Genomic DNA, 20,067 nt, shown 5'->3' on the forward strand with positions numbered 1-20,067 from the left:
GACAGGGAACATCATGAGGAAGTGACAGTGATGTCTTGTATCTTTCTTAAAGGAAGGCTTTTACAGCAGCCCAAGTGAGAGGTCAGCAATGCAGATGATGGGAGGGAGGGTGAGCCGGAAGGGAAGGATAACTTCCCTGGTTGAGTGAAAAGACGGTAAGGGCCTCACCAGAATTAGGAAGGGCGTGGCAGGGGCTGGGGGGAGGGGGGCATAATGTTCTGTTTGGAACCTGTTGAGTCCGAAATGGCCATGAGACATGCAGGCAGAGGTGCCAGGCAGGTGTTTGGCGATCCAGGCCTCGGCTTCAGGACTGGGCCTAGAGCTAGGGATTTGGGAGTCACCTGCACAGAAGTCATAGGTGAATCCAAGGATCTGATGAGATTGCCAAGAGAGGAGGGCCCAAGACCGAGGAGGATGTTGGGCCAACAGAGGAGACTGAGACGGTGCAGGCAGACGGAGGAGGAAGAGCATGGAGCCACAGAGGGCGGGTGATGGGCTTAGAAAGGTCGATTAGAACAAGGACGGAGGAAAGGCTGATGTTTGCTCCCCTGTGATAATTTACCACCTTGAGGGGTGAGGGCTACAGGGGAATTCCCACTTGTTTTCTTGGCCACATGCTTCAGGGGTTCCCCAGTCTTATCCATGTGTATGTTCCCCCCAATGGGGTCTCATCCTCTCCAGTTCTTGGTAAACTCTCGTCTTGTTCCAGAGATAACCCGGTGTGTTGGGGGCCCTTCTCTAGACCTTTGACCATCTTCTGGCTGTCACTGCGGCATTTGGGCTGGTGATTGCCTGCTCCAGCTACAGCCCACTTGCCAATCAGACGTTGTCTGGGTCATCATTGGTAACATGCTACTTAAGCCTGTCTTGAGGCTCTCTCCCATTGGAGTATAGCTGGGCAGCCAGGTGGCACGGTAAATAGAGTGCATCGCCTGGATCAGGAAGACCTGAGTTCCAATCTGGCCTCAGACACTTCCTACCTGTGTGCCCCTGGGCAAGTCACTTCACCCTGTTTGCCTCAGTCTCCTCATCTGTAAAATAAGCTGGAGAAGGAAATGGCCAAGCACTCCGGTATCTCTGCCGAGAACACCCCAAACAGGGTCACAGAGAGTCAGGAATGAGTGAACCACAACAAAATCTGATTTCCCATAAGCCTCATTTTAGAATCCTCCCAGCTGGGCCTCAGTTTTGTCCTGTGTAAAATGAGTTGTTTATACGGAGTGCTTGCTACGCTTCCTTTCTGCTCTGACCTTCTGTCTCTTTGACTGAAGGCCCAGGGCAGGCTTAGGAATCCATCTGTGTTTGAACGTCACCTTCGTCTCACCTGGGTCATTTGGTGCCACCTCCCACATACTGTATCTCCCCCCCTTCCCCTGCCACTGAGTAAACAGACATCTGGCTGTAGGATGCGGTTTATTATCTATGAACTATCAAATGTGTGTATGAATTCTTAAACGAGTGGCTGTCGGGGAAGCGCACTGCAAATCTTAAAGCATTACAGAAATGAACATGATGCTGATGAGAGACTGAGGGGGGGCCAGTTCACTCAGCCCATGCCAAGACCAGACGTGCCCTGGCAGGGGCCGGGAGGCCAGAGCAGCCCGTATCTCCCCCCTCCCCCTTCCAGGCCATCAGGCAAACACAGTGACATACTGAGGGCCCATGTTTCCAAAGTAGGAGCGTTCCCACTCGCTCATGAGGTCAAAGTGCACGGGACGGTGGCAGAAGTTGCAGGCAGCAGAGGAGACATCCTGGAGGGGCAAGCCCACTTCAGCCCAGGCCTCAAGCAGTTTCTCTGTGAGGGGGAGAGCCTCAGTCAGACATCTGTATAGACTCCTGTTGTCCCGGCAGGAAGGGAGCTTAGCTAGCACTCAGTCCCATCCTCCCTGTCACCCCCAGGCCCATCCCACCACTGATGGGCCTGAGATCTGGCCTGCTCCTTGCCCACCGCCCTAGGGGCTCGCCACATTGGGGCTGGCCTTTTCCTAGCTTGAGCCGTCCACTACCCTCAGCTTCTGTCACAGGCCAGGAGGATATGTTCGTGGCCTCATTTTACAGATGAGGACGCAGCTCTAGAGCAGGGAAATGATTTGGGCTCATTTCCCATTCTTGATTTTACAGAGAGCCAAACTGAGGTTCAGAGAGAAGGCCATGACCCAGGCTCCACAAGTGACAGAGCCAGATCTCAACCCAGGGCCGGCGCTTTTTAAAAAAAAACAATTCAACTGTCAAGTACCTGGTTTTTCTCCCTCCCTCCTCCTCCATCTCACTGAAAAAAGGAAAAAACAAATGAGAGTAGTCAAGCTAAAACGGATGTCTGCAGTGTGCCAGGCAAGCTGAGGGCTGATCCAGGCCATAAGGCCTCTGGACTCGGGGCTCCCAGCCCAGTTCTGCCCTTGACTTCTGGTGGGACCCTCATTGAGGCCCTTCTCTTTGGGCCTCAGCTTTCCCCTCTGTAAAATGAGTACACTGCCTTGTTAAACTCCCTTCTGTTCTGAAGGTCTGTGATGCTGAGAACCTTCCTCTCTGGGAATGTCACCCAATGGTCTCTCCTGCCCTAAGATCTTCCAGTATCTCATTGTAGAATGGAAGCGCCTGGCCCAGCCGCACTGGTGAAAGGGCCATCACCCCAGAGATTGGGCCTCCACCCAGATGAAATCACAGACCCAGAGTCTCTGAGGTCCCCCCCCCCTCCAGCCCCGAACTGTGGCGATTCCCGCTCTTGTGTTCTGGAATATGGCACTGTCCCCCATGCCTGATCTCCGTCTGGTAAGATCCTGCCCTGGCCTCTCTCTGTGCCTTCCCCGCTCATTCTCTGCAGGTTTGTCTCTCCATCTCTTTAACATAATAACATATCACATCACCTAACCAGGGTGTCCCCAAAGTCTTAAGCTTCCAACTGCACTAAGACTTCTGGGCCACCCAGGATCTTGCTTTAGCTCTGTGAAGCAGGCACTGCAAGGCCTCTTATCCTCATTTAACAAAGGAAGAAACTGAGGCAGAGAGGCTGACTTTCCCATGGTCCCAGAGCTAGTGGCAGAAGCAGCATTAGGACCCAAGTCAGTTTGCTTAACATCCAGTCCCCTTTCCGTCATGTTCTTCCCCTTTCTCCCCAGGCCTGCCTGTAGCTCCCCATCCGTGTCTGCCTCTTGGCCCATGGCCTTCTCAATGTCTGTGTGTGTCCGTCTGTCAGTGCTCCTTTATTGTAGTCCAAGGACCCAGACTGGAATTGCAACTCTTCCACATACTAACTGTGACCCTGGACACTCATTTAACCTCTTGTCCTCAGTTTCCTCATCTGTAAAATGGGGATCTCACAGAGTTGTTGGGGGGACAGTGCTTAGTCAATATGTGAGTTATGATGTATTTTATTGAAGACCAAGTGTAGAGAGGCCCAGCCATGCAGAGACGGGCCAGGACAGGATTTTAACAGATAGACCTCGGTTCCTCATCTGGGAAATCAGGGTACTGGGCTCTATCTAGAGCTCTGAATGTCCTTTCAGCTCAAAATCCATTATCATTTATCTCCCCCTTCCCCTCCCTTCCCCTCCTGTCTCTCTGTCTCTCTATCTCTCTCTCTCTCTCCCTCTCTTTTCGTCTCTTTCCCTTTCTGTCTCTCTCCCCCCCTCACTCTGTCTCTGTCTCTTCCTGCCCCCTACTCTGTCTCTATCTCCCCCTCCCTCTCCTCTCCCTCCCCTCTCCCTCCGCTCCCTCTCTTCTCTCTCCCTCTCTTTTCCTCTCTTTCCCTTTCTGTCTGCCTTTCTCTCCCCCCACTCTCTCTGTCTCTCCCTCCCCCTACTCTATGTCTCTATCTCCCCCTCCCTGTCCTTGCCCTCTGCCATCCCTCTCCCTCCGTTCCCTCTCCTCTCTCTCTCTGTCTCTCTCTCCCTCTGCCCTCCCTCTCCCTCTGCTCCCTCTCCTCTCTCTTTCCCTCTCTTTTCCTCTCTTTCCCTTTCTGTCTGCCTTTCTCTCCCCCACTCTCTCTGTCTCTCCCTCCCCCTACTCTATGTCTCTATCTCCCCCTCCCTCTCCTTGCCCTCTGCCATCCCTCTCCCTCCGTTCCCTCTCCTCTCTCTCTGTCTCTCTCTCCCTCTGCCCTCCCTCTCCCTCCGCTCCCTCTCCTCTCTCTTTCCCTCTCTTTTCCTCTCTTTCCCTTTCTGTCTGCCTTTCTCTCCCCCCACTCTCTCTGTCTCTCCCTCCCCCCTACTCTATGTCTCTATCTCCCCCTCCTTCTCCTTGCCCTCTGCCATCCCTCTCCCTCCGTTCCCTCTCCTCTCTCTCTGTCTCTCTCTCCCTCTGCCCTCCCTCTCCCTCCACTCCCTCTCCTCTCTCTCTGTCTCCCTCTCCCATCCCTCTCCCTCCCCCACTCTCTACTCTCTCTCTGTCTCCCTCTCCTCTCTCCTTTCCTCTCCTCCCTCTGCTCTCCCGGCTTTGTAGATGTGAACTGTTGGTCATTGGCCTACACTCTGTCCCCTGTCCCCCATCTCCCAGTTACTCTTCAGTAGCTAGACTGTCAGAGTCTGGACTCAGTCAAGTCTCTTCTCTCCGGGGCCCACCATTCTTCTTGGAGACCCCAATTAAGGAGAAGAGAACTCAGGCCCAGGAGGGACGTGTCAGGGCCAGGACAGAAGTAGGCAGGGAAGCTAGAAAGCCTGGGTGGGGAGTGCAGACTTACCCACAAAGTAGTCCATCATCTGGGGTGTGTGGTGAGGAGAGGGTGCCAGCCTCAGCAGCTCCTCACCCCTGGGCACCGTGGGATAGTTGATGGCCTGCACGTAGATGTTGTGCTTGGAGATCAGGAGGTCACAGATTCGGCTGTTGAGGGCAGCATCCCCAACCTGAGACCATAGCAGAGGACAGACATATGCTTAGTCCCCCTGGTCCCTTCTGTCATCAAATCTCAGATTCCTGGAGCAGCCCCAAGAAGTGGTCATCCAGATTTTCTTGGAGACCTCCAGGGATGGGGAACTCACTATCTCCCAATGTAGCCCATTCCACTTTCAGACAATCTGTCTCTGCTCCTAGCTCTACCCTCTTGGGCCAATCAGAACAGGCCTACGCCTTCTTCCACAGGATAGTTTGACAGTGACGTCTGCATGCCTAGAACTTCTGTCTGTTGCTTTGAGTTCTGCCTACCCTTTCCAGAGGAAGAAACTAAGTTGCAAAGACAGGAAGTGATCTGCCCACACGTAGACTCAGCTAGTGGCTGTGCTGGGAAGAGAGGCGGGAATCCCAATGCTCTGGCCCACTCAGCTGTACAACTGACTTGTTAGGCACTCATGACTATGTCAGTGGCGATTTTTATTCTCCATTCACTTCTTACTGACTCATTCACTCAGCCCTTTGTTCAGTCATTCTTGCTCTTTCTTCCTCATGGATTCAATCAATATATTCATTGTCATTATTTTATTCATTGTTTTTACTCATTCACTTATTTATGCCTTAATTCACTCACTCAGTTATTCATCTGTTCCTACGCGTTCATTCGTTGAATTCATTCATTTGCTATACTGAATGATTCCCTCAGCCATCACACTTTTTTGGAGCCCCTCCTGTCCTTAGCCTAAGCTCTGGAAGAGTTACAGAGATAAGTGGCATTCAGTAGGAGAGCAGCCCCCGGTCCCCTTTCTGTGCCTCAGCCTCAAAGGAGGGGACAGGGTTTGGGGAGCTAGGGGGAGGGGTACCTGGGGCTTCCCTCACCCTGATAGGGATGATGTGACTGGGACAGGCAATGACAGGAAAACCCTTGTCCAGAAGCAGCTGGCGCATGTGACGGACGTTGCGCTGGTGAGCACGTCGCAGGGCTTGGCCCTCTTCACCCTTGAGGATGCGCACAGAGGCCAGAGCCCCAGCCAGCACCATGGGGGGCAGTGAGGTGGTAAAAATGAAGCCAGCAGCATAAGAGCGCATGGTGTCCACCAAGTCACGGGTGCTGGCAATGTAGCCCCCAACACAGCCAAAGGCCTTTCCTGTGAGGGAGAGAGAGAGAGGAAGAAGTCCATCCTCTGCCTGGAAGGGTGAGAGGGGAGGGAAGCCATGCCCCATGCCTCCTCGACTCCACCATTCAGAATCCTTCCAGGCACACTCCAGCTCAGAATTGTCTCTGCCATCACACCCTACTTGGTATTTAGCTATCTGTATGTGTACAAGGAGCAGAAGAAAAGGGCAAAAAGAAATGTCTCTTGAATGAATGAGAGCTGAGAAAGAGGCTAGAGGTGAGAAAGGTAAGAAAAACGAGGAGAGAGGAAGGAAGATGAGATGTGGAGGAATGTGGAGGGGCAGGAGATGGGGAGGAGGATGGAGGACAGAGGACAGTGAAGGTTCAGTGGCCTGCAGAAAGGTCAGGTGTGAGAGAGGAAGGAGTTGGCCCCTCTGGGCTCTTTCTCTGGTGTATGGATGGTGTTTCCTTGAGCCCCAGGCAGGGGACTGGGAGTTGTGATAAGGCCATGTCTGGGAGTGATTAGATGCTCTGGGCCCCTGGGAGCTCACTGCCTGTGTCTGCCCAGGCCGATTGGAGCAAGGGGCCAAGGGTGCGGCCCCACCAGCTGTTGGCTGAGCCATGAGCCCTCCCCACTGCCATGGGGCCCCAGATACTGGGCTGTGGGAGGACAGGGAAAACAGCTGAAGCAGGTGGAATCCCTCTCACCCCCTCCCTTCCTTGGCCAGTCCCTCACTTAGAGAATCTGTATGGGAGAGTCACAAGAGAGGAACAGAGGAAGTCTCCCTGTTTGGCACCAACCAGGACTGTCCTCTGAGGCCCTTTAACCTGAGGCCTCAAAATCCCCAACTGAATTCTGGCTCCTTCTGTAAATCTTCTAAATTTCCAGTGAAATCCTTTAAACTGACATGTAACCTGTCCCCAGGTAAACCTTGGTGCCCCCATGCATCCCTCCAGATCCCCACCTAAGTGCCCTGAATCCACAGTAAAGCCCACTCAAGTCCCAGTGAAAGAAGCCATGTGAATCACTAACTATTTTCTGGATCTTCAGCTAAACCTGTCCAAATTTGGAGGCAGAGGCCCTGGGTTCAAATTCTGCCTCTGCTCCATACTTCCTATGTTTCCTCCTTCGGGCCTCAATGTCCTAATCTAGAAAATGAAGGAGTTGGTCTAGATTTCCTCCAAGGTCCTTTCTGCCTTCCAAGTTCTCTGATTTTAGCAAAACCTAATGATTTCCCAGCTAAGCCATCTACATCCACAGGTGGCTTCTGCTGGGCAGCCAGAAATGGGAGTTGGGAGGATAGGGGAAAGAAATAAGCCCCTCGTTATCTGTGAGTTTCTCAGGAAGCTTTGGGCAGGAGGTGGGAATGGCCATAGAATCCCTCAAGCTGTCCCCTGGGTCTCCCCTTCTTCCACCGCAGCAGCTCACCTAGGGTCCCAGAGATGATGTCGATCTTGTGCATGACGCCATCACGCTCGCCGATTCCGGCACCCCTCGCACCATACAGGCCAACAGCGTGGACTTCATCCACGAAAGTCAGGGCCCCATACTTGTGGGCTATATCACACATCTCCTCCAGAGGGCAGATGGCACCTGTGAGGGCGGGAGAGGGCCGGGAAGATGAATGATGCACACAGAGAGAGTGGGAAACAGAGACCAGAACGCAGAAAGAGAACTGGGCTCAGAGAGAGAGAGAAGTATGCCAGGATGAAGAGGGAGAGAGAGAAGAGAAGAGGGGGAAGGCTGGAGTCTGGCAGGGATGCCCAGTAGACCGGCCTCAATCCTCCCTCACCTAGGGACGAGACCCCAGCCTCTGCAGTTCATCAGAAAGTAGCAGAATGGTTAGAGCTTGTTTTTGTCTTTCTTTGTATCCCCAGCACTTAGCACAGTGCCTGGCACTTAGTAGGTGGTTTATCAGTGCTAAGTAGCTAACTGAAATTAGACCAATCAGGCAGTGGGATGGTTTCAGTACTGTTCGTTTTGAGGAAAGGCAAGAGGAGAGTTAGAACATGGTCTCTTTTGGAGAGCTGGCCAGGCAGCAGGGTGATGTGGGCCTCTTTCCAGCCCAGTCCAACAAACACTGATGACCTGACTGCCCTGTGCTCCCCACAGGATCTCCAAAGGCAAAAAGGGAAACAGTCCCTGTCTTCTCCATTCTGCTGAGGGAATCTTGCATGTGAACAGAACAGAAAAGGAAATGCATGAGAATGTGGAAAGGAGGCTCCCTGTAGGAGGTGGCATAGGAGTGCCAAGGGGGTGGAGGTTAGGAGTGAGCATGGTCAGATGTGGGGAAGTCGAGCCCTACAAAGTTTTGGAAGCAAGTGATAGAATGCCAGGTTTGCAGAGCAGCTGGGAAGTCCATCTGGCTGGAACAGAGAGTGCATGAATGGGAGGGATGTACAGGAAGCCTGGAGAGGGAGGCTGGAGCAGACTGGGAAGGCCCTTAAATGCCAGACTAAGGAACTTCTCTTGTGTCCTAGAAGCAATAGGGAGCTGCTGAAGCTTCTAGAACAGGGGCGCGACATGGTTGGACTTTTGTGCTTTCTGGATTGGAGAAATGAGATAGTGGGATGGGTAAGAAATGTGTCTAATGGACAAATATGGTTTGAGCATCTTTGCCTTGGAATAATAAGGAAGTGGGATGGTTAAGACATTGTTGGAAAAATAAGACAGTAAGACAGTCAGAATGTTGTCTCTGTTGGTGAAATAAGGTAGTGAGAGGTTAGGATATGTGTCCGTTAAAGAAATAAGGCAGTGAGATTATACAGCCCTCTTCCCCTTTCCTGTCCCTGTGCCCCTACCCCGTCTCACCATCCATGGAGTGGACTGTCTCAAAGGCAACAATCTTGGGAGTCAGAGGGTCAGCTTTGCTCAGGAGTTCCTCCAGATGTTCAGGGTCATTATGGCGAAAGACAAACTTGGGGACCCCACTGTTGCGGATGCCCTGGATCATGGAGGCATGATTGCCTGCGTCAGAGTAGATCTCGCATCCTACAGCCAGGTGAGAACAGCCTTTCAGACCTCAAGTCCCTGGCCCACCCCTTGTCTCTCCCTGTCCCCTGGCAGCCTATGAGGGAGGCCAAGACTAGGCCACGACAGAGCTGACCCAGCTTGGAGGGCCCTGCTTAAAGCCCACTTCTTCCAGTACGGCTCTATAGAATCATAAACCATTAAAGCTGAGAATTGAGTGCTTAGAGATCAGTCAGTCCAAGCCTCTCATTTTACAGAAGAGACAGGCTGGGAGAGGGGCAAGGCCTTTCCCAAAGGCCCTGAGACTGTGTATAGCAGAGTCTGAGTCAGCAGCTCATTCTCCTGCCCACCGGCCAGCCCGGGTCTCTGTCTACCACAGTGTGGCTGCTGCCGCTTGATGAGGGGTCTGGCAAATCTGAATTCACCCATTCATTTACTCACCAATTCACCTAATCACTCATTCGACAAACATGTGTTAGGCGTTCACTGTGTGCCAGGTCCTGTTCTAAGTTCTGGCCCTGCCCTCAAAATGCGTACATTCTGCTGGGGAGAGTACAGTACAGTCATGCACTCACTCGTCCCTTCATTCTTTAATCTAACCAACACTTGCTCCCTCTGTGCAAGACTGTGGCAGTGCGATGGTCCCGAGCAGCCCGGGCCGGCTTCCCGGGGGCTCACCTGGCAGGGTCCTCGCCAGGGTGAACAGAGTCGAGTCGTTGGCCACAAAGCAGGAGGAGAAGAGGAGGGCGGCATCCTTGTAGTGCAGGTCGGCCAGCTCTTGCTCCAGGGCCACGTGGAACTGGCTGGTCCCAGAGATGTTACGTGTCCCACCAGCCCCAACCCCAAGCTGCTTCAGGGTGTCCCTAGGGAAGAAACAGGAAAGTGGGGGAAGAGGACCAAGGAGGGCCTCTCAGAGGAGGTGGGCCTTTTAAGTGACGGCTTCCAGGAAGCCTTCCCTCATGCGCCAGGTAGTGTAACGCCATACCAGGGGCCCTGGACTTAAAGTAAAGCAGAGCTGGGGGTCCGTTTTCTGGATCCAGGAATCAAGTGTTCTAAGGATTGTAGATTTAGAACTGGAAGGGACCTTAGAGCTTACGTAGGCCAACGCTTCTCATTTTACAGGAAAGAAAACTGAGGCTGAGTGGGGAAGGGACTTTTCCAAGGTCACACAGATAGTAGGCAACAGAGCTAGTCCTTGAACCCCGACACCAAATCCATTCCTTTCAGCATAGCACCATGCTGCCTTTCTCACGCTCTGCTGGGGCCTGAGCTAGGCCTGAGACGGAGTTTTGCTCTCTGGCTCTGCACCACCAGTGTGCTCTGCTGCTGATATTTGAATGCTTTTTGACCCTCCCTTTCTGGCACTCTGCTATTCTCTGGCTCAGAGCCCAAGATTCTTCAGTTCGTAGGTGTGAACGTCCCCTGGCTCTGCTTTGAGGTTTGCCGGTAGGGCTCACCGGTTCTGCCACCTCACTTTACAGAAGATGAGAACTCAGTCCCCAGAGGGAGGGGCTTGCCGGGGCTCACTGCCATAGAAAGTGGCCGAGCCAGGATTTGAACCTGGGGCATGACTCCAAGGTCAGCACTCCATCTACTGCCCCAGGCTTCTCCAATGCCAAAGATCCTGGGTCCCGAGGTCCAGGGCCTGCTGTCCTTCCATTCTGACCCGGGCTTGTTTTCTGGCTCTCAGAGTGTAACTGCATTTCCGACATCTCAAACTGGATGTCCAGTAAACGTCTTAGACTCAACGTGTCCAAGACAAGACTCTTGTCTTTCGCTAAATCCTCCCCCTTCTACCCTCCCTGTTGCTGCGGAGGGCAGCACCATCCTCCCCAGTCCCTCAGGCTCACACCCTAGGAGTCACCCTGAGCTTCTGACTCTCTCACCCCCTGCCATATCCAAGCTGATGCCAAAGCCTGCGATTTCACCTCTCTAATAGCTCGCCAACAGGCCCCCTTCTCTCCTCTGACCCTGCTACCACTCTGGTGGGGATGGTCTGCCTGCCTCAGTCTCTCCCCATTCCAATCCATCTCCCATTCAGCTACTAAATGATTTTCCTAAGGCAAAGGTCTGACCACGTCATTCAGTGCCCTACTCAGTAAATTCCAGTGGCTCCCTGTTGCCCGTGGATCACATCCAGCGTCCTCCCTTTCCAGGCTTCTTACACTTCCCTCCCCAGCACGCACACTATGATACAGGGACACTGGCCTCCAGGCTCTTCGTCCAGCAAGGCCCTCCCTCTCCTGAGTGGATGTTTTCGGTGGCTCTCCCTCCTCAGCTTCTTTCAAGGCCCAGCTAGAACCGCACCTTGTGCAGGGAATCTTTCCCAGCTACTCATTCTGGTACCTTTCCTCTGGGGGTTATTTCTGCCTTTACAGAACTCATCTGTACCTAGTCCTCTGTATGCTGTCTCTCCCGTTGGACTGTGAGCTCCTTGAAAGGCAGAGACTGGCCTTTGGCTTTCTTCATGTCCCCAGTACTTCACATAGGCCTGGCATACAGTAAGTGCTTAATCAGTGTTTACTGACTGGCTTCCTGTTTTGAGATGCTCACTTCCTCTAGCTCTAGTGAAAGGAGCCTTCAGCACTCACTGTGTGGCTTGGAGCACGCTGGGGTGCCAGCTCATGCCCAAGTAATCATTGCTGCACCAGATAGACACCTCCTTGGTGGTCAAGCTCCCCCCTTCCGAGAAGTCCCGGGCCAAAGGGTAGGCATCAGCCCTGCGGTTGACGGTCTTGAACACACGGTAGGTGTGGTCTCTCTTCTTCTCTTCAATCTTGCTGCTGAAGAAGGCATCATAGGCAAAGGCCTGGCTTCCTGTGAGGAGATGGGGCAGCTCCAGGATTTGGGAAGCCTCCCTCCCCTCCTAGCTCCCTGCTGAGGTCCTGGGGCTGCAGACAACTCTCCAAAGCTCCTCCCTTCCCTCTTCTCTGTTTCTGGCACTCTCTTTTTTCTCTTCTCTCCGTCTTTCTCTTTGACTGTATCTTTTGGTATTCTCTCTCTCTTCTCTGTACCCCTCCATCTCTGTCTCTCACTCTCCACCCACTGTGTCTCTCTCCCATTTCCCCTTCTCTGTCTCTCCCTCTCTGCTCATCTCAAATTCTTTCCTTTCCTCTCTCAATCTCTGTTTTTTTCCTCTCTGTTAGTGGTCTCTGTCATTTTCTCTCTGTCCTTTCTCCCTTCTTCCCCCTCTCTCTGTGTGTCTGTGTCTACCTGATCTCTCTCTCTCTCTTCCCCCATCCCACCCTCCTGTGACTCAGTTTCCCTCCCTCTGTGTCTTTCCCCTTTCTCAAGCTCTCTCCCTCTCTGTTTTGCCAAGTTCTCTGTGGCCTTCCTTTCTGGGCCTCCCTTCTCTCTGGTCACGTCTGTCCATCTCTCACTTTCTTTTTTCCCTCTCTTTCCTTCTGGCTCTCTCCTCCACGTCTCTCACAAGTCCAAGGCAGGGAGCAGTGCCTCAGGTCTCAGCCAACACAATGCACGTGCTTCCCCCTCATTACACCACACTGGTCCAGGGGAGGCCTGGGGCTCTGCGTATCTGCCTGGGTGCTGCCTCGTCCCCCTTCACCCACCCTCCCCCGCCACTCGTGGATAGCCTACCAGGCATGTTGTCCTGGATGAGGTGGCTGATCTTGTTCTCAAGGGCCAGCTTCTGCCCCCCGGAGCCCCAGAATTGCTTCCTCAGGGTGGACTGAATCTCCTGGACCAGACAACTAATTGGAACTAGAGAAGAAAGAGGATCAAAAGAGTGGGCCCTGCTCTAAGCCCAGGCTGAGATACCAAAAAGTAAATAAATACATTTTAAAAAAACAAATCTAGTTCAACTAAAAAAAAAACCCAGTAAGAACTGGGTGGGGGCAAGCTCCGGATGAGCAGTTAGGGGATACCTGGGTTCAAGTGTTGTCCCCACCATCCACTGCTGTGTGACTTGAGGCAGTCTGAACAACCTCTCTCAGCCTCTTCCCTCCTCTGTTTTTTGGTTGGCTCAGTAACTTGCGCAGGATCCCACAGCTGGTGAGTATCTGAGGCAGACTTAGGCCTTGATTCTTCTGAGTCCAGGTCTAGTGCTCTATTCAGTATGCCACACTGCCCACGTGGGCGATCGGCAGTGCCACAGCCTGGGAATGCCTTCTGTTCCTCCATTACCCTGTGAGCCTGCGGCTCCCTGCCCTATGTTGCTAAGCCTCAGGCACAATACCGACTCCATCTTTTCTCACCACCTGCTCTCCATAAAGAAGAGGGATTGGGCCTCCAACCCCAGATCTTCCTCTCACTCCCTGTGGGATCTTCAGCAATTCCCTTCCCCCTCTCTGAGCCTCAGTTTCCTCTTATGCAATAAAGGAGTTGGCTTAAGTGGTGTCTAGGTCCTTTGCAACTCTGATCCAGCCAAGTTCTTGTTAGGACTTTGGCAAGCTGGGCTCCCCTGAATTAGAAACTAGACAGCCACTTGACACACCATCTTGTCCAGCCCCCTCATTTCTTTTTACAGATAAGGAAACTAAGGCCCAGGGAGAGGAAGGAACTTGCCCTGGGTCACAACAGGAAGTCAGTAGCAGAAAGAGGCCTAGGAGTCGGGCGATTGGGATGAGCCGCTCTGGGAAGCAGGGAGTTCTTTGGTGTTGGGGGATTTTCAGCTAGATGTTATATGACTCCCCTTCTCCCCCCATTCCCTGCCCCGTATTCTGTGATCTGACAGGGCTCAACTGTAGAGGTCACTGTCAGCTCTGAAATTCTAGGATTCTCTGGTCCAGATTCTCAAGTCTTGAAGTTTTCAAGTATTCTAACAGTAACAGCACTGACTGCTATTCACCTTGAGCTTTATGCGTATTATTTTTATTTGAGCCTCAGCTCAGGGCCACATGGATGCTGCAGTAATGACCAGCATCCCTTCTGTGCATCTGAAGCTTTTCAGGAGTCATGGCAGCTGTTGAGTCTCTGAGGCAGGGTTGGAACCCAGGTCCTCCTGACTTCATGGCCAGAGCTCTAGCCACTGGACTTCACTGTTTCTCTAAGGCAGTTCCCCCTCTTAGATATTCTGGGTTTCTCTGGTTCTGTTTTTGTGATTTGGGGATTCTGTGACTCTTACAGTGGTCTATGATTCTGCCATTCTGGGGTTCAAAGGGTCTCTGGTTATCATGTTTGATGATTCAGAGGGGCTAAGATTCTCACCTGCTTTGAATGTCTTGACATCCTCCTGGATCTCAGGCCCAGCCTTCTGCAAAATCTTGCTCTTCCCAGCCTGGAGCTCAGATTCCATGAAGGGGCACTGGCCCTTGGCCAGGGAAGGTGACCCTATCCCAAAAGAACAGAGGTGACTCCTGCCCAAGCCCCAGGGAAAGGGACTCTGAGGAGGGGAACACTGCCTTGGGGAAGGGATGAAGGGGGGGGGCCTTCCTCATGCACCTTGCCACAAGACACTTAGCCAGAAGCCAGAGTTCGGGCAGCAGCACCAGCCTTCTCTTTTGTAGCCTCACTCTTCCCTCCCACATTCATGTGCAACGCCTCCTTCCCCTTTCAGCGACCTCCTCTAAACTGGCAGGTGTTCGGGAGTGGCAGTCAGTGGAAGGACCTTGTCCCTTCTTACCATAAGCCTGGACTTCTGCCTCCTTGCTTTCTGGGCTGGATGTGGCCAGGCCCCGGGCCACCATGACAGGGCACCTTTGGGCACTGAACAACAGCTGGGGCCTTGTTTTCTTCAGGAGTGTAGCCCTGTCCCAGGCCATGGCTGGGCAACGCTGTAGGAAGGAAGCCATCTTGGGTCTGCAGGAGAAGAAGTTGGAGGGTTAGGACCTTCCTTGACATGGGATCATCCCACTTCTGTCTGCAAACCTTCAGGATGGAGAACTGATGAAAACAACGGAGCCTTGATTTGAGGGAAGGCAGTATGGCGGCCTGGCTGTGGACTTCACTCTTTTGTGACCTTGACCAAGTCCCTTCCCTGTCTGGGCTGTGGTTGTTCTTTCTGTACAATGATGGAGTTTGGGGAATCTGGGATCCCTGGGGTCCCTGCCAGCTCTGGGACATTATTCTGTTCCCAGTGAAAAACCTGTGTGAACGTGACCGATCTGGAGATAGGTTTTGCACATGTATAAGCTATAGCAAATTGCTTGCCATCTCAGGAGGCAGGGAGAGAATTTGGAATTTAAATTTTTTTTAAAACAAATGTTAAAAATTGTTTTTACCTGAAATTGGAAAAAATAAAATATTATTCAAAAACCTAAAAAAAAAAAGAAAAAGAAAAACGGGTGTGACTTTGGGCACATCCCTTCTCCTCTCTCTGCACAGCAGCTGGGCCTGGACTTGGGAAGACCTGAATTCAAATCCACCCTCAGGCACGAACTAGCTGTGTGACCCTGGGTAAGTCACTGAATCTCTGTTTAGGGATGATAACAAGACCTGCCTCACAGGGTTGTTGTGAGGATCAAATGAGATATTTCTTAAAAGAAAAACAAAGTGCTCAGCATAGTACCCAGCATAGTGCCCAGCACATAGTAGCTGCTGTGGAAATGCTTCTTCCCTTCCTTCCCCCCTCCCTCTCTGGGCCTTAGTTTCCCCTTCTACAAAGTGAGGGGCCTGTTCATCAGGGCTGCCCTTCATCCATCCCTGCCCTCCCCAGTCTTTCCCCCTTCAGAACCCAGAGAGAGACAGAGATAGAGAGCGTGTGTGTGTGCTGGAGGGGGGACAGAGAGAGGGCAAAGAATCACAGATCAAGGAAGGGACAACTGGAGAGAGACGAGGGGAAGAGAGAAGGGCAGAGCTACGTGGGAGAGCAAGAAGAACATGAGGAATACAGAGAGAAGGGAAAAGAGAAAGACAGAAAGGTACAGATGCCAGAAAACCAGAGAGAAGCAAGGAAGACAGAGGGGACAGTCAGGGACGCTGGAGAGATTTCACCCCCTCCCCAAATCTACCACAAAGGTCTGTTGGGGGGGGGAACCTGCAGACCCCAGGGCATCCTGGGCTCAGTCTGGAGGGCACAGATAATCCTCTCCCTGGGGCTTATCTCCGCCGGTTCATCCAGCTGCGTGGTCCCCACCCATCCCCAGGCTTAGGAGAAGGGGGAGGTCTAAACCCTTTGGGCTTCTTGGACAACAAATCGGGAGTGATCAGAAATGTTTCTTTTAAAGAGTAGATGACTTATAGCGCGTCAGGCTTTGGAAGAGGACTTTGAGATCGCCTAGTCCAACCTGTATCTTACAGAAGGGGAAACTGAGACCCAGAGAGAGCAAGTAATTTGCCCAAGGTTGGGCTGAGTTGGTGAGCAGAGCAAGGATTTAAACCCAGGTCTCTGGACTCCCCAACCCAAGTTTGAAGAATTACTCCTTAGCATGATTCCCCCTCCCAGATTGGTTTGCCCCTTAGCAAGGGCTTAAGCCTACGGAAGGAAGTTCTTAAGAGGTCAAAGTGGCAAACTCAAACTTTCTGAACTCCTCTTCCCTCCTCCCCCTAAGTCCCTAGGCCACCAAGAAACAACCAGGCTCCCTTTTTGCAAGAATCAGGCCGTAGAGGGGAAGTGGTCAGTGCAGCCTTAGGCTCCCCCTGCCTCTTGTACCCTTCAGCACAGAATCTTGGGGGTCCTAGAATCTTCCAGTTTTATGGTAGGCTCTTGTCTTCGAATCTTAGCATTCTGTCCTAGATTCTTGGACTCGTCTAACCCTTGAATTATAGGCTGGCCGAGTCTCCCAATCTTTGAAGGGCTAGCGGGGGAAGAGATGCTGCTTGATTCTGTTTGGACCTCCGAAGCCAGAACCTGGAGCTGAGAGGAGAAGCTTCAGAGAGGCTGCTTTTGACTGGATGTCAGGAAAAGCTTCCTGCTACTTGGAGCTGTCCCAGAGCGAGAGGGGCTGGCCCTGGAGGTGGCAGGCTCCCCCTCACTGTAGGTCTTGAAGCAAAGTCTTGTGAGTTATAGAGAGAATGGCCTTCATGGCTTCTCAGAGAATGTCAGAGCTGGCAGAGACCTTCAGAAGACCTCAGAAGACCAGCATATCTCCCAGAGGCCCCATGGTGCAGTGCATTGAGCATGGGCCCAGGACTGTGGGAGACTGGCATTCAGATCCTTCCTGTGTGACTCTAAGCAAGTCGCTTCTAACCTCTGAGCCTCAGTTTCCTCATCTGTAAAATGAGGGGTTTGGACTTAATGACTTCTAAGGTCAGGTCTCTTCCAGCCCTACATCTATGGCCCTAGGAAGTCAACCCTAACCCTTCTTTCACCAAAGAAGAAAACTGAGGTCCAGAGAGGGAAAGGGAGTTCAATTCACAGGACATGAGCATTGGAAGGGACTTTAGTGGCCATTGAATTTAATCCCCTTATGTTATAGGGGGGAAACTGAGGCTCAGAGACAAAAAAAAAAGGACTCAAGCAAGGTCCCAGCCATACAACGAAGGCCTTCCAGGGCGCCAGCGACTGCCCTTCCAATCTCCTATCTCTCTCTCTGGATCATGGACTGGTCCCCCCAATTGCCTCCATGTCTCCCATCTCTCTCTTTCCTGATCATGGACCAGTCCCCCAGTTGCCTCCATGCCTCCCATCTCTCCTTGACATGGTATCCTCAATCTTTTCATTCCCCCCTCCCCAAAGAAAACCTCTCATATTAACACTCCTCTTATTTAGCCACCAGCTTTCAGGTTTTCCCAGGGTTATGTGAGCAATTCGGAGAAGAGGGAAAGATGAATGAGAGGGAGGCAGAAAGAGACAGAGAGGAAAAGAAAAAGGCTGAAGAGATGAGTACGAAAGAGATGGGAGAAAGAGGAAAAGACAGCTGAGAAGGAAGAACCGGGAGAGAAGGCAGGGGGAAACAAAAGTTGTAAAAAGCAATGAGAGAGGCAGAGGAGTAGAGGTGGGCAGAGATAGGATGGAGGAAAGGCAGAGATGAAGGGCAAAAAGAGGGAGAAATGAACCAGGATCGAGAAAGGCTCCCTCAGAGGGAGAATCTTGTTCAGCTCTGACATTCTGTGCAAGAGAGAGAAAGCCCGAAAGGGAGAGAGGGGACAGAAAAAAGTGACAGGCAGGAGCTCAGAGACAGTGACCGGGCGAGAAAGAAACACACACTCACAGATGGAGGACGGACCCCCCCCCCCCGACCCCCAGGATAACAGACGGAGGACCAGAAAGGAACGAGGGCACACAAATGGACTCAGACCGTCCCGGAGGGTGAGGCCGAGGCCGGGTCCTACCTGTTGCCCTGCACTGAGGACGAACGGTGAGGCGCTGCCGGCCCAGCGCCCCTATTTATCCGGCCCGGCCCCGCCCCTTGGCCCCTGGCCTCCACGGGCTCTGCGCGAAGATAACGCAGAAGTGCTCCGCGGGGCTCCCCGGCTCGCCCCTGGCCCTGCGCCTCGCTTCGCCTCTGCCTCTGTATTTCTCGCCCGTCTGCATCCACCTGTGCTTGTCAGAAGAGACATTTCTCTGGACGCCTTTCTCTTTCTGACTCCCTCTGGTCGCCGTTCCTCCTCCTCTCTCTCTTACTACCTCATTTCCCGGACTCTGACCTTTCGTTCTGCCTTCTCCGCGTCCCTCTTTCTCTCTCTCCTGTCCACCTTCATCACTCCCTCTTTCTTTGTCTCCTCTCCAACTCCATTTCCCATATTGTAGATTTTTTTCCCCATGGGCTTATGTAGTGTCTTACTGACATTTGCTTTGTTTTACACATATTTTTTCATCTCTATCACTAAATACTGACTCTGTCCCTACCCCCACTAGACGCCCTTCCTTGTAACAAGTCTCACACTCAAGCAAAACAAATGAACACGTTCTTCAGCTTGTCTTTCCTGCCCTTCAGGCACTCTGTTCCCTGACCTCAACACTCAATCTCCTACCTCCGTGCCTTTGCCTAGGCTGTCTGTCGCTCCTACCTGAAATGCCCTTTCTCCTGGTTGCCACCTTGAAGATTCCAAGCTTCCTTTAAGGCTCAGCTCCAGGGAAGCCTTTACTGATCCCTTTCCTTATGAGCTGCCTTTTTCTGGTACTTCAATTCTCATTATATTCTTTTCTGTTTGCATTCCTCCCACCACAGATCAGGGACTTTTCATTTCTCTCTGCATCCCCAACACCTAACCCAGGGCCTTGCACATAGTAGGCACTTAATAGATTCTTGTTGAATTGGATTGTGGATGGTTTTCAGTATTTTCCCAGGCATGATGAGATTATCCAAGGAAACCAGCCTGTCTAAATAGTTCATGTGCCCCGCCCACTTCTCTTTCCTAGAGCCCCCTTGTGGCCTAGGGTCTCCTCCATCCCTTGGAGAATGCATTCCAATTGGGAGAATCCCGCCCCACAGATAAAAACCACCTCCTCCTATCTTGCTCTGCCATAGGAATCTGACAGTCCCCACTGCATGGGTCCAACACGGAGAACCAGCAGCCCACTTAACTCTGAAGCCAACTGTGGCATTATCACCATTTCAGTGTGTCTTTCACGATCTCCTTGAGAAGCCGTGTAACCCCTCCTTCTCTGCCCTCTGCCCCCAGCTGAGTCCCAGCATCTTAGAGGTGGAAGGGACCTTATGGGTCATCTGCAGACCCCAACGAGGTCTTTGCTTGAAGACCATGAGTGAGGGGGACCCTGCCAACCTCACCAGGTGGCTCAGTCTGCTGTTTGTATGCTATGGTGCTTTTTCTTGTTGCGATATTTTTCCTTCCAACAAGCCTAAATTTGTCTCTATGACTTCACTCACAGCTCCTGGTTCTGTTCTCCAGGGTCAAGAAGAACACACTTTATTCCTCTTCCCAGCAATGGCTCTTTAGATATTTGAAAACACTGATCGATTCCCCATTAGAGTCTTCAGTAGGCCAAGTCCCTCTTCCCCAGCACCTCCTTCAATTAATCCTCCGATGTCGTGGTTTTGAGACTTTTTACTCTCTTACTGACCCTCCCCATCTGATCAATGTCCTTACTAAAAGGTGACACCCAAATGGAACCCAGCATGTTAGATGTGGTCTGATAAGGCATCTCCCTGTGTCTGTGTCTGTCTACAGCACTCTCAATCTGCCTGTGGGTGTGGGTGCCCACTCCTGTTTTGAATTTAGGCCTTCCTTCTCCCTCTCTCTTTGTTTCCTTTCTCTGTCAGTCTTTCATGTGCCACACTCACCCTCTCTCTCTGTGTCTCTCTGTCTCTCCCTCACTCTCTCTGTCTCTCTCTGTCTCTCTCTGTCTCTGTCTCTC

The 20,067-nt window shown here is 52.3% G+C and overlaps 1 protein-coding gene across 1 annotated transcript; it reads right to left on the reverse strand.

Moving 5' to 3' along the window:
- Positions 1-1,400: 1,400 nt before the first annotated feature.
- Positions 1,401-18,162, reverse strand: ALAS2 (5'-aminolevulinate synthase 2). Its single transcript, XM_020979953.2, has 11 exons — positions 18,081-18,162; positions 14,491-14,666; positions 14,076-14,198; positions 12,507-12,629; positions 11,501-11,726; positions 9,588-9,772; positions 8,751-8,930; positions 7,368-7,532; positions 5,701-5,969; positions 4,676-4,838; positions 1,401-1,795 (listed from the first exon to the last, which is right to left on the reverse strand). Exons 2-11 carry the CDS (start codon positions 14,657-14,659, stop codon positions 1,632-1,634), a joined length of 1,767 nt encoding a protein of 588 aa, XP_020835612.1. The 5' UTR covers positions 14,660-14,666; positions 18,081-18,162; the 3' UTR covers positions 1,401-1,631.
- Positions 18,163-20,067: the final 1,905 nt, after the last annotated feature.

Source organism: Phascolarctos cinereus, unplaced genomic scaffold, assembly GCF_003287225.1.
Source record: "Phascolarctos cinereus isolate Bilbo 61053 unplaced genomic scaffold, phaCin_HiC Scaffold_8;HRSCAF=390, whole genome shotgun sequence".
In the NCBI taxonomy this organism is placed as follows: Eukaryota; Metazoa; Chordata; class Mammalia; order Diprotodontia; family Phascolarctidae; genus Phascolarctos; species Phascolarctos cinereus.

Bases quoted from the DNA above. Each gene is read 5' to 3' on its own strand.
- ALAS2 (XM_020979953.2), bottom strand. From the start codon at position 14,659: ATGGCTTCCTTCCTACAGCGTTGCCCAGCCATGGCCTGGGACAGGGCT. The intron at 14,199-14,490 runs GTAAGAAGGGAC...CTTTTGGGATAG, and splicing joins GGCAGAAGTCCAGGCTTATG to GGTCACCTTCCCTGGCCAAG. The intron at 1,796-4,675 runs GTAAGTCTGCAC...TCCCCCTCACAG, and splicing joins GATGATGGACTACTTTGTGG to AGAAACTGCTTGAGGCCTGG.